Below are 16,099 nucleotides of genomic sequence, written 5' to 3'. Positions count from 1 at the left end.
CCCCTATGCATACTTTGCTAGATACCAATGAACAAGCAAAGCTTGTACTTTCATTGAATGCAAACAGCATGGTGTTTGTCATGATGTTACACAGTACTCTAAAGGCTGCATCGGTGTAACATATTGACAGCACTACCCACTGATCAGTGTTGTCATGTGTGTTTGTAGCCACCTCTGGTTGTAGGGTCTGTCCTGATGGGTGGGCTCACAACAGTGGGAAGTGCTACCTCTTCTCCTCCACTAGAAAGACCTGGAGTCAGAGTCGAGATCACTGCATCACATTAGGGGGCATCTGGCCATTGTGAACAGTCAAGAGGAACAGGTGAAGTAAAAGGGTGTTTTATTCCTTATAGCATCCTATGCATTTTTTCAGAACAAATGTTCAAGTTGTAGATTTTATGAAGAACTTGGAATAAACTTCCCATAGTGTGATTAACATATCAAAGTATCATATCATCAAACATTTCATCATTTCACTAAAGGTTTATTTGACTTAATTTGATATATTTCTGAATATGTTAGGAATAAATATCTGTGGTCTCCCATTAGTATTTTCTATCCAAAAGTGCCATTGAGAAAGTCTGGATGGGACTGAGTGACCTGGAGACAGAGGGACAGTGGATTTGGGTGGACAGCACACCTCTCAATGACACTAGAGCAGTGTAAGACATGCCTCATACGTTCTCAACACAACCACATTACACTTACTTATATGTGTCAATAGTCTACATACTGTTCCATGTACAATGATGTAAACATGCAGTGATGCATTCAAATGTATCGATCTGGTTGTGCTGTTCAGCAGTGAATAGAGGCGCTGCTACTGTCCTGCTATTCTCATGTTTACATTTGTAAGCACAGCAAACTTGTGCTTGTCAGTCAGACGCAGCACAAAGACTCTGGTGGCCGTAGGTTTGACACAGAACAGCCTCACTGCCATTGCAGATGCAGAATTGTGTTTGTGCTGCCGACCTTTCTTCAGTGAACTTAGAGACGGACAGATATGTAGTATAACTGTTCATCATCTTCCATAGAGAGCATGTCTACATCATGGTGCATTGTGTTTACTCCATCCACCCTGTTTGTTCACAGATTCTGGCTGAAAAGGTCTGATTGGCAGGATGAACCAGATAACTGGAAGGGGGAAGACCCTTCTGGGGAGAACTGTGCACTGTACACCAAACAAGGAGACTGGCTTGACCACTCCTGCAAGAAGCTGCATACATTTGTGTGTGAGACGGTAGCCACCTCTAGGGTCTGTCCTGATGGGTGGGCTCACAACAGTGGGAAGTGCTACCTCTTCTCCTCCACTAGAAAGACCTGGAATCAGAGTCGAGATCACTGCATCACATTAGGGGGGCATCTGGCCATTGTGACCAGTCAAGAGGAACAGGTGAAGTAAAAGGGTGTTTTTTTTTCGTTATTTGATCCTATCCATTTTTTCAGAACGAAATGTTTAAAGTTGTAGATTTTATGACGAACTTGGAATAAACTTTCCAAAGCGTGATTCACATTTCAAAGTATCCTTAAGTGAAAGTATAGTCTCTTATTTGTATTTATTTTAGTAAATTTGATATAATTCTGAATATGTTAAGATTAAATATCTGTGATGTCTCCCATTAGTATTTTCTATCCCAAAGTGCCATTGAGTATTTATACTGGATGGGACTGAGTGACCTGGAGACAGAGGGACAGTGGATTTGGGTGGACAGCACACCTCTCAATGAGACTGGAGTCGTGTAAGACATGCCTCATACGTTCTCAACACAACCACATTACACTATCTTATATGTGTCAATAGTCTACATACTGTTCCATGTACAATGATGTAAACATGCAGTGATGCATTCAAATGTATCGATCTGGTTGTGCTGTTCAGCAGTGAATAGAGGCGCTGCTACTGTCCTGCTATTCTCATGGTTACACTTGTAAGCACAGCAAACTTGTGCTTGTCAGTCAGATGCAGAACAAATACTATGATGGCTGTAGGTTTGACACAGAACAGCCTTACTGCCATTGCAGATGCAGAATTGTGTTTGTGCTGCTGCCCCTTCTTCAGTGAACTTAGAGACGGACAGATATGTAGTATAACTGTTCATCATCTTCCATACAGAGCATGTCTACATCATGGTGCATTGTGTTTACTCCATCCACCCTGTTTGTTCACAGATTCTGGAAGAAAGGGTCTGATGGACAGGATGAACCAGATAACTGGGAGGGGGAAGACCCTTCTGGGGAGAACTGTGCAGTTTTCACCAAATTTAAAGGCTGGCAGGACAACTCCTGCAAGAGGTGCATACATTTGTTTGCGAGACAGTAGCCACCGAATAGACTGGATTAGATTGAATATTTCAGCTGCTACATATGGAGGCTTTTTAAAAAATATATTTTCATAAATTTAGTTATTGCTTTCACTATGGTTATAAGGAACCACTTTTCCAGACCAACAAAGGGTTTATGTGTGTTCTTCTTTCTGTGCTTTGCTGAAATGCAATATTTTATTAAAGGACCGTATCTTGGTGAATGGAATTAATCCGACTCCACTCAATTTAGGAACTCAGCCTTAGTCCCTGTTCTTTTAATGCTTTTTCTGAGAACAGGGGCGGTTTGTCCATAAGGGCGATTTGGGCGACGCACTGCCAAACAGGAAAAGGACAGATTTTCTTTCTGTCCGATTCTACCACAAGACCGTCTCATCTGCCTCTGAATGTTATTGTCCAATCAGGCTTAAGTCGTGCTTCAGATGGTCCCGCCCCTTTTGGGGCGATTTTGGTCGAATTGAAAATCGCCCCAGACCTCTCTGATAGGCCCTCATGTAAAATCCATTTTTTTTTTTTCACAAAACAGGGCTCTCAATGGAATCTCTATGGCTTCCGGGAGGGCTCGCCCCACCGTCCTTTCGTCATAACACTGAGTTATTTTCTATGTGATGACTTATTTTGCTTTTGTAAGCCAATACTTTCAAGATCAGTCAATAAATATTGTTGGGTTTTGACTCATATTGTTGCCCCCTTCTTTATGTTGTTACTAGACATATCATGTGTCCTGTTAGGCTATTTTACATCATACAACATTTGAGTAATGTGAATAATGAATAAGTGGGATCATTTATTGTGGAGCCACATCATGTTTGCTTATGAAGGCTCCTGGATGCAACTTTCTTCCATAGCTTTCCACCAGTAACTATATGCTACTGTATGTTTTAAAGGAAAACGCTGAATCTTTTGCCACTACAATTTTAAAGACGTTATTTACAAGTCTGCCTTTTGTCATAATGTGTGTGTGTGCAGCACAGCGGTTGTCTTTTCATTCCTTATGAATTTTATTTAACATCTTTGCTTGACACCATGATTTTTTCATCGGCGGCAAGGGACAAGTGGTTAGGAAAAAACGATGGGACAGACTATCTGACTGACCCCCCCCCCCCCACACACACACACACACACACACACACACACAGGACAGGCAACCCATGAGCAAGAATGAAAACCTCTTGTCTACAGTGCCCCTAGTGGCCATGTTATGTAAGGGATGGTACTGGTCCCCTAATTCCTCATTCATCCTCAATCAAATTTAAGTACATGGCACGATTGACATATGAGGCTTCAGTGCCCCACTATGTTACCCTCAAACATACGGGAGATGCTTGGGAGGACAGGATCCTGGTGGTGCAGTGGTAAGTATGCAGTTTGCAGTTGATGGTCAGAGGTTCAAATCCCACTGTGGTGAAGTGAGTGAGTCATGCATCTGACCTGTCCAAACAGAGCTCTTGGGCAAGCATTCCAGTGCATATATACAGTGCTGTGTGTGTGTGTGTGTGTGTGTGTACGTACACAGAAGTATCTTATGGTGGGTTCAGAGTCATGGAGTCATGCGCTTGTGTTCTGCATTGCAGTTGAGTCGGACCACTAAAAAAAGTCTATCATATCCCATATTTTCCCAAAATATTTTAGACCCGATTATTCATATTTTAAATTCCAATCTCTTAAGATTCAGCTCTCTATAGGATGCTGGTGTGTAAAAGAAATGTCTTTGCAATGGCAGGAGGTGACCTCATAGTTCCACTTGTTTTCATAATATGGATACGTGCTGCTATCTAGTGTTAGTAAAAAAAACTGCCTCAACAGAATTTCTTAAGTCAACAGCAGAAATGGTTTCTACATCCACATTTGCCAGGTTGACCTCGTCAAAGCCTCAGTTATGAAAGATATAAAAAATAACACCCTCAGTCAATAAGGATGGAAGTAGTCAATCAATATACTTCAAATGTCCCTATACATTTTTAACTTTAAACATTCTTGTGATCATGGTAATTATGCATTTTTGTTGAAGAGGCTGAGCTCTCAAAGTCACTAAGGTGATATCTCCAGTTCCCATTCCAAAGCTTTGTGAACTGACAGAGTAAAGATCCTATAGACATACTGTATGTGCAGAAGCTGCATGATTGAGCAATAAGGTACAGAGAGAGAGAGTAAAAAAAACCTGTGAATGATGTGCTGATGTGGTGAGACGTGTGAAAGAGCAGGGTTTCAGTCCCCCCTTAACTTCCTGTAGTCTGTAGAGGTGAAGTCTTACTCAGTGTGTGATCGCTAAGCTAACACGTCTCTCAATAGCGCACATTAATCATTATTATACTAGTGTCAGAATGGACCATGTCTATGGGAATATTAGTGCGCCTGCAGTCAGGGAGGACTCTTCCTCTGCTTATTCTCCTAATACGATGAGCTGTAAGTAACATCAGATTTGACCCTTGCAACCAGCTATTAAAGATTAAACATGGTACAAATACTGTTCCTAGGCTATCGTGTATATCTTGTAATATTTGTTACTGTATTTCAGCTGTAGGAAGCAAAAATGATTCATTAGATGAGGTAAAGATGTAGGAATTAATTGATGAATTGATGAGTTTTATTTCACACAGTGTCTGGCTCCAGGCTCCCTGAGGCCACAGATGCTCCGTGTGCCGGTGGCGGAGAAGGAGAAGTGTCCAAGTCCAGAAGGGTTGCGCTGCTTCCTTTGGCTCTTGGTATCAGCCTCGGCCTGCTTTTCACCCTTCCAGCTCTTGCTGCAGTGGTACACCTATGTGAGTTTTAAATTCAAATTCAGTTCAGTTCCTTTTCACATTACAGGAAGCGTTTAAAGCGTTTAAATAAATGTCAAAAGAGATGTGAAATACATCTTCATATGTAATGTAATGATCCGTAATTAATACAACATTTCTGAATGAAAAGAATTCTGAATTCTGAATATGCCTGTGCCTTTATGACGTATAATGCATGGATTTCCTGTATGGTATAGTGTAACACATGCTTGATTCTGACCCCTAAATGATTGCATTGTATGCATACTTTGGTAGATACCAATGAACAAGCAAAGCTTCATCTGAGGGAAAAACTGCACAGGAATTTGTCAGCAACCTTGAATACCACTGGTGAGTTTGCTGGACACTACTGCTTTTCCTGTCTTTTTAAATTATTATTTGGATGACAGTGACCTTGTATAACATGCCATAAAGATAGAAGGTGAACTGAGCTGAAAGTTCACTGTGAAGTCTCTTGAGGCAGACTGTCAAAACCCAGAGGTGTGAATTTCTCTGCCTGTTCACCTCAGAACTGTTTATTTTCGCTTGTGGTTGATCTTGTTGCAGCTGCAACTTTGGTAGATGAACAAGCAAAGCTTCATCTGATGGAAAAACTGCACAGTAATCTGTCAGCAACCTTGAATACCACCGGTGAGTTTGCTGGACATTACTGCTTTTCCTGTCTTTTTTTAACTATTATTTGGATGACAGTGCCCTTGTATAACATGCCATAAAAATATAAGTTGAACTGAACTGAAAGTTCACTGTGAAGTCCCTTGAGGCGGACTCTCCAAACCCAGTGGTGTGAGTTTCTCTGCCTGTTCACCTCAGAACTGTTAAGTTTCGCCTGTGGTTGATCTTGTTGCAGCTTCATGCATGTGTGAGGTTGACTCTGTGCCTGGCATACTTCCTCCCCTTAGTTCTTTTTCAAATTACAGGAAGCGTTTAAATAAATGGCAAAAGAGATGTGAAATACATCTTTATATACAATGTAACGATCCATAATTAATATGAATTTTCTGAATATCAGCAGAGTGGTAATATACCTGTGAAGGTGTACTGAAAGTTTTGTCCACTTTCAGGAGCCGCCACTGTGTTTGATATGATGTTACACAGTACTCTAAAGGCTGCATCGGTGAAACATAGTGACACCACTACCCACTGATCAGTGTTGTCATGTGTGTGTTTGTAGCCACCTCTGGTTGTAGGGTCTGTCCTGATGGGTGGGCTCACAACAGTGGGAAGTGCTACCTCTTCTCCTCCACTGGAAAGACCTGGAGTCAGAGTCGAGATCACTGCATCACATTAGGGGGGCATCTGGCCATTGTGAACAGTCAAGAGGAACAGGTGAAGTAACACTAACCCATGTAAACAAAAGAATGTTGACATGTTAAGATTTGAACATGAAAGACTGTGGGAAAAATAACACTCATGGCAACAGTATTGTAGCAATGAGCGGGGCTAAAGCTTCCCCTGGCATTTACCATGCCATCTATTAAGGAGGAGGACACAGACACAGGATGGGGGAATCCCTCGGGGCTGCACTAATGTACAGAACACACACAGCAGGGGTAGACATGCTAATACAGAGGGAAACTACACCAGGCATGTACATGCAGCACACCGATTCATAATCGCTAACAAAAAAGTCTTGCTAGCCCTGATCAGTGACGCCATTGGTGTTTGTAGCCACCTCTGGTTGAAGGGTCATATAAACACACCTGTTAGTCCCACTCTCTACCCAGGCAATGTATTAGATGAAGGTCCAGCAAAAAACACGCAAAAATTTAAGAAAAACTTTCACAACCCAACATCGCCAACTGTCTCCAAACACACCCGTTAGCATGCTAGCAAGCTTTTCTCAGTTATAGCTGTGCTATTTCGATAGTTAGCATTCTGGTATTAAACCAAACTTCTCTACTGTTGCTTTTACTTGGGCTAAATTAGTTGTGTGACCCGACACTTGACACAATCCTTAAATACCTCTTTTTCAGAGGCACTAAAAATACACTACACTGACCTCTACCAGAGAGATAAACAAAAAAAGAATATATAATATTCTCAGGTCATCCCTTCATCAACATCAACTCATTTATGTAGCACACATGGCTCTATTAAAGAATAACCAGTGTGACCTCATCACCTCATGAAAGCTCTCCCTCTCTGGCATGTCTGGTGTTGGTCAACATGGATTAATGCATTGTTTGTTTATTATATAGATTTTCTGAATCAGAATAATTTTGAATGAGTTTTGTGAAATTAGTGGAATTTGCTTTCGGTACAGCATGGTAAGATCAGTTCAATGATGTCAGTGATCAGACAGGCATCACATGAGAACAGTGATTAGCAGAACAGACAGTATTCACAGATGCAACAAGACAGAATTGACTGTTATGTAAAAACAACAACAAGGAATTCATCACAGAGTACCAAAGTCACACGTGGCCCTGAGCCCATCATTGTGTAAATGTCATTTCCAAATAAACAGCCATTCATGGTCAGAATGCGCCGGTGAAATCTGTCCCCTCTTAGACATTCCTGATCAAGAAGGCCAAAGGACAGATCCACTGGATGGGACTGAGTGACCTGGAGACAGAGGGACTGTGGATTTGGGTGGATAGCACACCTCTCAGTGAGACTGGAGCCGTGTAAGACATGCCTCATACATTCTCAACACAAACACATTACAATGGACCTCCTGTCACATACTCACATGTGTACATATAGCAAACACCTATAACAATAGAAAACCCCCAGCACATTTACATTTATAGTTGTTTCACATCCTCATTTGCCAGTCTTGAGGTAGTTGTGGTATAATTTTTATTAGAGACAAGGTCATGTGAAGGTCAGATAAACACACCTTTAGTTCCCACTAGCCATTTAAGCTGTACTCTAGTTCTGTGGTCCCGGACAGAGCCCTCCCCCCAAGATGTTAGAAACGCCAACTACATCTGCAAAAGACACCTGTTTTCATCAGTGCGATCAGGGTGTTTGGTGGGTTTTGCATGCCTTTTAGGAAGTTAGCTTGCTAGTTTTAAACTCCTACTGTTGCTTGAAATGATCTGTTTTCAGATTCTGGCTTAAAAGGCCTGGAGGACAGGACGAGCCAGACAACTGGAAGGACGAACCGGCGGGGGAAGACTGTGCTTGCTTCGCCAGCACAGGAGAATGGCATGACAACTCCTGCAGGAAAACGTACAGATTTGTGTGTGAGACACTTGCCCCTGAATAAGACCCAGCAAGTGTTTGAGAAGTAGGCAAAGCAGAGACACAGCTGTGCGCTCAGTTTTTTGCATTGCATTTCCTATCTTGGAGGATATTGCAAAATAGATACTTGGATTTCCCCTTTTTTATATTACACTGTAGTTGTGTGTCTACTGCTGAACTGATGAAGCAAGCTAAGCTCTTAACAAAACCAAACTCTACAGGAAGCACATATATGATTAAATGTCAACATGTAAGTTCCTTTGGATGATATGTATGCTAAAGCAATAAATATGTTTAAAATTCTCTTGTTTACATTTCTGTTTTGAATTGCAATGCATGATAAACAACGCCACGTCATGATTTAAGCCCTTGGCCACCAACATCACCAACTTTAATGACAATGAGGAGAAGAAATGTCTTCACAATGTTCACTGTCTTTGCTAGTATGAAGACGTAGCACCTCTATCAGGCTCTCATGATTGTTGGAAAACACGCACATGATCGCGATGATCATGCGTGATTTTCACAGGATCTTTGTTAGTGGGTTCAGCGGATCTTTGCATACAGTGGTTTTGTGGTCTGTGGATCCACAAAATGTAACAAAGATTATTTCTGAAATAAAAGAAAACAAATAAAGAACAAATCGTTGGTTGATTTATTTTACTGACAATCATTTTTTTGTTGCATAGATAAACATTAGGTTGCAGCTTTTTATTTTGCTACAAACAAATCAAAGAGCTCACCAAACACTTTTTCTACCCTCTTTCGAATGTTATTTTATTCACTAACCAACCGCTTGACCAACACCAGACATGCCAGAGAGGGAGAGCTTTCATGAGGTGATGAGGTCACGCTGGTTCTTTTTCAATAGAGCCATGTGTGCTACATAAATGAGTTGATGGTGATGAAGGGATGATCAGAGAACATTATAAATTCTTTGTTTGTTTATCTCTCTAGTAGAGGTCACTGTAGTGTAGTTCTAGTGCCTCTTAAAAAGAGGTATTCTAATGTCAAAGCAGGTGTGAAATATCTCCATCCCTGCAGCTAGAGGGCGCCATCTTTCATTAAGCATCACCTTTCAGGACTGTGTCAGGTGTAGGTCACACAATTTTACACTACACTACATTTTAGCTACAGTAGAGAAGTTTGGTTTAATACCAGAATGCTAACTAAATAGCACAGTTATAACTGATAAAAGCTTGCTAGCATGCTAACTGTTGTGTTTTGGAGACAGTTGGCGATGTTGGGTTGTGTTGATGTTGATGTTGATGTTGAAGTTTTTCTTAAATTTTTGCGTGTTTTTTGCTGGACCTTCATCTAGTACATTGCCTGGGCAGAGAGTGGGACTAACATTATTTATATGACTCTACAACCACAAACACCAATGGTGACACTGATCAGTGCTAGCATGCCTTTTTTGTTAGCGATTATGAATCGGTGTGCTGCATGTACATGCCTGGTGTAGTTTCCCTCTGTATTAGCATGTCTACCCCTGCCGTGTGTGTTCTGTACATTAGTGAAGGGCCTAGTGATTCCCCCACCTTGTGTCTGTGTCCTCCGTCTTAATAGATGGCACGGGGAATGCCAAGAGAAACTTTAGCCCCACTCACTGTCGCCATGAGTGTTATTTTTCCCCACAGTCTTTCATGTTCAAATCTTAAAATCTCCTCTTGATTGTTCACAATGACCAGATGCCCCCCTAATGTGATGCAGTGATCTCGACTCTGTTTCAAGGTCTTTCCAGTGGAGGAGAAGAGGTAGCACTTCCCACTGTTGTGAGCCCACCCATCAGGACAGACCCTAGAACCAGATGTGACAACACGGGTCAGTGGGTAGTGCTGTCACTATGTTTTACCGATGCAGCCTTTTGAGTACTGATGCAGCCTTTTGAGTACTGTGCAGCCTTTTGAGTACTGTGTAGCCTTTTGAGTACTGTGCAGCCTTTTGAGTACTGTGTAGCCTTTTGAGTACTGTGCAGCCTTTTGAGTACTGTGTAACATCATGTCAAAGTCACCAGTTTGTTAGTTTGTTTGTTTTTTTTGCTTAGATTTTTTTAAAGTTACCAAGAAATAGACACTGTTCAATGTAAAAACCCCATTATTGTAGCTGAAGAATACCTCTGAGGCGATTTGCACGGCGTCTGAGCCAGCTATCTAATGTTAGCAAGGTAACTAACGACAAGGTAAACAGCTCGCTAGCGGCGTGTTTGGTTGTTGACCTGTCAATGTCACTATAAACGTCTCCGTTATCAACACAACGGCATGCCCATCGTCTTTCGTCAACGCAACGCTTACCGTCTGAATCGGGTAGCAATATAGCATTACAAGAAAGACATTGAGTGGAGTCAGATTAATTATGTTTACCAAGATAGGGTCTTTTAATAAAATATTGCATTTCAGCAAAGCACAGAAAGAAGAACACGCATAAACCTTTGTTGGTCTGGAAAGTGGTTCCTACAACCATAGTGAAGCAATAACTAAATGTAATGAAAAGATTTTTTTTAAATCCTCCATATGTAGCAGCTGAATATTCAATCTAATCCAGTCGAATCTGTGGCTATCGTCTCACACACAAATGTATGCAGATTCTTGCAGGAGTTGTCACGCCAGTCTCCAAATTTGGAGAACAGTGCACAGTTCTCCCCAGAAGGGTCTTCCCCCTTCCAGTTATCTGGTTCATCCTGCCAATCAGACCTTTTCCCCCAGAATCTGTGAACAAACAGGGTGGATGGAGTAAACACAATGCACCATGATGTAGACATGCTCTGTATGGAAGATGATGAACAGTTATACTACATATCTGTCCGTCTCTAAGTTCACTGAAGAAGGGGCAGCAGCACAAACACAATTCTGCATCTGCAATGGCAGTAAGGCTGTTCTGTGTCAAACCTACAGCCAGCCTAGTCTTTGTGCTGCGTCTGACTGACAAGCACAAGTTTGCTGTGCTTACAAGTGTAACCATGAGAATAGCAGGACAGTAGCAGCGCCTCTATTCACTGCTGAACAGCACAACCAGATTGATACATTTGAATGTATCAATGCATGTTTACATCGTTGTACATGGAGCAGTATGTAGACTATTGACACATATAAGTAAGTGTAATGTGGTTGTGTTGAGAACGTATGAGACATGTCTTACACTGCTCCAGTCTCACTGAGAGGTGTGCTGTCCACCCAAATCCACTGTCCCTCTGTCTCCAGGTCACTCAGTCCCATCCAGTAGAAATACTCATTGGCTCTTTTGGATAGAAAATACTAATACATGGCAGATATTTATTCCTAACATACAGTATTTAGGAAAATATATAATTTACTCAAGTAAACCTTTAGTGAAATGATGATATGTTTGATGATATGATACTTTGATATGTTAATCACGTAATGAGAAGTTTATTCCAAGTTCGTCATAAAATCTACAACTTAAAACATTTGTTCCGAAAACATGCATAGGATGCAATAACGAAAAAAAAAAAAGTTTTACTTCACCTGTTCTTCATGACTGTTCACAATGGCCAGATGCCCCCCTAATGTGATGCAGTGATCTCGACTCTGACTCCAGGTCTTATTAGTGGAGGAGAAGAGGTAGCACTTCCCACTGTTGTGAGCCCACCCATCAGGACAGACCCTACAACCAGAGGTGGCTACAAACACACATGACCACACAGATCACTGGGTAGTGCTGTCACTATGTTTCACCAATGCAGCCTTTTGAGTACTGATAACCACTCTGCTGATATTCAGAAATGTTATATTAATTATGGATCGTTACATAACAAATAAAGATGTATTTCACATCTCTTTTGTCATTTATTTAAACCCTGTAATGTGAAAAAGAACTGAGGGGAGGAAGTATGCCAGACACAGGGGCGAGATAAGACTGACCAGAGCGAAACTAAACAGCTCTGAGTGAACAGGCAGAGATATTCACACCACTGGGTTTTGGACAGTCCGCCTCAAGAGACTTCAGAGTGAATTTTCAGTTCAGTTCACCTTCTATCTTCACGGCATGTTATAGGAGGTCACTATCATCCAAATAATAATACAAAAAAGACAGGAAAAGCAGTAGTGTCCAGCAAACTCACCGGTGGTATTCAAGGTTGCTGACAGATTCCTGTGCAGTTTTTCCATCACATGAAGCTTTGCTTGTTCACTGGTATCTACCAAAGTATGCATACAATGCAATCATTTAGGTCAAAATAATGCGTTTGTTACACTATACCATACAGGAAATCCATGCATTATAGATCATAAAGGCACTGGCATATTCAGAAATAATTTTATTCAGAAATGTTATATTAATTATGGATTGTTACATTACATATGAAGATGTATTTCACATCTCTTTTGACATTTATTTAAACACTTCCTGTAATGTGAAAAACAGTTGATGGGAGGAAGTATGCCAGACACAGGGGCGACCACACACATGCATGCAGCTGCAACAAGATCGACCACAGGCCAAACTAAACAGCTCTGAGGTGAAGTGAACTCAGATTTAAGTACTAGATAATTACCATAATGTACCATGAAATAAAGTGTGAGCAGAAAATGATTATACTTATATTAAACTAATCACCTGTGTCTACCCTACCTCTGTGTCTATGTTTATGTTTTGATTTGTTGTTCTTTGTATCTAATGACTGCGTTGGAAATGCAAGTACTCTATTTGTCATGTGAATAAGGCACTTTTGTATTTGAATTTAAAACTCACAGAGGTGTATCACTGCAGCAAGAGCCTTAAGGGTGAAAAGCAGGCCGAGGCCGATACCAAGAGCCAGAGTAACCCTTCTGGACTTGGAAACTTCTCCTTCTCCGCCACCGGCACACGGAGGATCAGTGGCCTCAGGGAGCCTGGAGCCAGACACTGTGTGAAATAAAACTCATCAATTCATAAATTAATAACTATATCATTACCTCATCTAATGAATAATTGTTGCTTCCTACAGCTGAAATACAGTAACAAATATGACGAAAATATACGACATATAACAGATATAGCCAATGAACAGTATTTGTACCATGTTTAATCTTTAATAGCCGGTTGCAAGAGTAAAATCTGATGTTACTTACAGCACATCGTATTAGGAGAATAATCAGCGGAGGAGTCCTTCCTGACACGGTCCATTCTGACACCAGAATAATAATGATTAATGTGCACTAATGAGAGACGTGTTACCTTAGCGATCACACACTGAGTAAGACCTCTACAGACTACAGGAAGTTAAGGGGGGACTGAAACCCTGCCCTTTCAAACGTCTCACCACATCAGCGCATTATTCACACCATTTTTTCTTCTGAACCTTATTGCTCAATCATGCAGCTTTTGCACATACAGTACGTCTATAGGATCTTTACTCTGTCAGTTCACAAAGCTTTGGAATGGGAACTGGAGATATCACCTTAGTGACTTTGAGAGCTCAGCCTCTTCAACACAAATGGAGATGAACCTGGCAAATGTGGATGTAGAAACCATGTGTGCTGTTTACATTAGTCCATAATAACTGAAGACATTTGGTTAAGGTATTTATTTTTATTAACACTAGATGGCAGCATGTATCCATATTGAAAAAACAAGTGGAACTCCGAGGTCACCTCATGCCATTGCAAAGACATTTCTTCTACACACCATCATCCTATATAGAGCTGAATCTTAAGATATTTTAATTTAAAATATAACTAATCAGGTCTGAGATATTTTGGGAAAAGAGCCATCTTTAAATGTAGTTGTTGGCACATGCTCCGCAAACATAGGCCCTCATATGGTATAAGTATGTCTTAGCAGCCCAGGCAAGAGGCTGGGTCCTTCCATAGCTCGTGAAATCAAAGTGAGTTCTAAAACTACATTGGTCTCTTACAACAAAAATGTGTCAAATTGTAAGTCTACCTACTTCAGAGAGCCTTCTCAAAGTCATTATCTTAGTACATATGAAGTTAATTAGGAGCTTGCTCCATCAGTTCAGCAGCAGGTACACGACAGTTTTACATAAAAAAGGGGAAATCCAAGTATCTATTTTGCAATATGTGGCAAAGCCCATTTGCAAAAACTGTAGCACTACACATAGCAAAATACAATGGAAGTGAAATGCAAACACTTCTCACTTCTCAAACACATGGTGAGTCTCATTCAGGGGCAAGTGTCTCACACACAAATCTGTATGTTTTCCCACAGGAGTTGTCGTGCCATTCTCCTGTGCTGGCGAAGCAGCACAGTCTTCCCCCGCCGGTTCGTCCTTCCAGTTGTCTGGCTCGTCCTGTCCTCCAGGCCTTTTAAGCCAGAATCTGAAAACAGATCATTTCAAGCAACAGTAGGAGTTTGGGTCTAAAACTAGCAAGCTAACTTCCTAAAAGGCAAGCAAAACACACCAAACACCCAGTTCGCACTGATAAAAGCTTGCTAGCAAGCTAACATGTGTCTGTTGGAGGTGTAGTTGGCGATGCCATGCTGTGAAAGCTTTTCTTACATCTTGGGGGAGGGCTCCGTTCCGGACCACAGCTTGGGTGGCTAGTGGGAACTAAAGGTGTGTTTATCTGACCTTCACATGACCTTGTTTCTAATAAAAATTATACCAGAACTATCTAAAAAAACCTGGCAAATACCTCAATATGAAATGTGAATGCACTATAAATATAAATGTGCTGGGAGTTTTCTGTTCTTTTAGGTGTTTGCTATATGTACACATGTGAGTATGTGACAGCTGGTACATTGTAATGTGTTTGGCCTTCTTGATCAGGAATGTCTGAGAGGGGACAGATTTCACCGGCGCATTCTGACCATGAATGGCTGTTTATTTGGAAATGACATTTACACAATGATGGGCTCAGGGCCACGTGTGACTTTGGTACTCTGGGATGAATTCCTTGTTGTTGTTTTTACACAACAGTAAATTCTGTCTTGTTGCATCTGTGAAATCTGTCTGCTCTGCTAATCACTATTCTAATGTGATGCCTGTCTGATCACTGACATCATTGAACTGATCTTACCACGCTGTACCGAAAGCAAATTCCACTAATTCCACAAAACTCATTCAAAATTATTCTGATTCAGAAAATCTATATAATAAACATCATCAGCAAACAATGCATTAATTAATGTTGACCAACACCAGACATGCCAGAGAGGGAGAGCTTTCATGAGGCGATGAGGTCACGCTGGTTCTTTTTCAATAGAGCCATGTGTGCTACATAAATGAGTTGATGTTGATGAAGGGATGACCTGAAAACATTATATTTTCTTTTTTTGTTTATGCACCCTGCATCTCTCCTGTAGAGGTCACTGCAGTGTATTTCTATTGCCTCTGGAAACGAATGAATATTCTAATGTCAAAGCAGGTGTGAAATATCTCCATCTCTGCAGCTAGAGGGCGCCATCTTTCATTAAGCATTACCTATTTCTTTCAGGACTGTGTCAAGTGTAGGGCACACAACAAATGTAGCCAAAGGTAAAGCAACAGTAGAGAAGTTTGGTTTAAAACTAGAAAACTAACTATCAAAATAGCACATTATTACTGATTAAAGCTTGCTAGCACACTAACTGGTGTGTTTTGGAAACAGTTGGCAATGTTTGGTTTGGAAGTTTTTCTTAACATTTCAACATTCTTTTGTTTACTTGGGTTGGTGTTACTTCACCTGTTCTTCTCGATTGTTCACAATGGCCAGATGCCCCCCTAATGTGATGCAGTGATCTCGACTCTGTTTCCAGGTCTTTCCACCGGAGGAGAAGAGGCAGCACACATGACAACACTGATCACTGGGTGGTGCTGTCACCGAGGCAGCCTTTTGAGTACTGTGTAGCCTTTTGAGTACTGTGCAG

General features: G+C 41.1%; 2 protein-coding genes across 2 annotated transcripts; both read left to right on the top strand.

Annotated features, from left to right (window-relative positions):
* Positions 1-1,026: 1,026 nt before the first annotated feature.
* Positions 1,027-3,899, top strand: LOC122129969 (CD209 antigen-like protein E). The gene is made up of 5 exons (XM_042704709.1): positions 1,027-1,393; positions 1,624-1,739; positions 2,170-2,292; positions 3,530-3,676; positions 3,896-3,899. Exons 1-5 carry the CDS (start codon positions 1,040-1,042, stop codon positions 3,897-3,899), a joined length of 744 nt encoding a protein of 247 aa, XP_042560643.1. The 5' UTR covers positions 1,027-1,039.
* Positions 3,900-5,317: 1,418 nt separating this feature from the next.
* Positions 5,318-8,315, top strand: LOC116224954 (C-type lectin domain family 10 member A-like). The gene is made up of 5 exons (XM_042704708.1): positions 5,318-5,431; positions 5,648-5,731; positions 6,273-6,427; positions 7,613-7,728; positions 8,156-8,315. The coding sequence occupies exons 1-5, from the start codon at positions 5,341-5,343 to the stop codon at positions 8,313-8,315; spliced, it is 606 nt and encodes a 201-aa protein (XP_042560642.1). The 5' UTR covers positions 5,318-5,340.
* Positions 8,316-16,099: the final 7,784 nt, after the last annotated feature.

This window comes from Clupea harengus, unplaced genomic scaffold (assembly GCF_900700415.2).
Source record: "Clupea harengus unplaced genomic scaffold, Ch_v2.0.2, whole genome shotgun sequence".
In the NCBI taxonomy this organism is placed as follows: domain Eukaryota; kingdom Metazoa; phylum Chordata; class Actinopteri; order Clupeiformes; family Clupeidae; genus Clupea; species Clupea harengus.
This window is presented reverse-complemented; position numbering and strand designations above follow the sequence as displayed.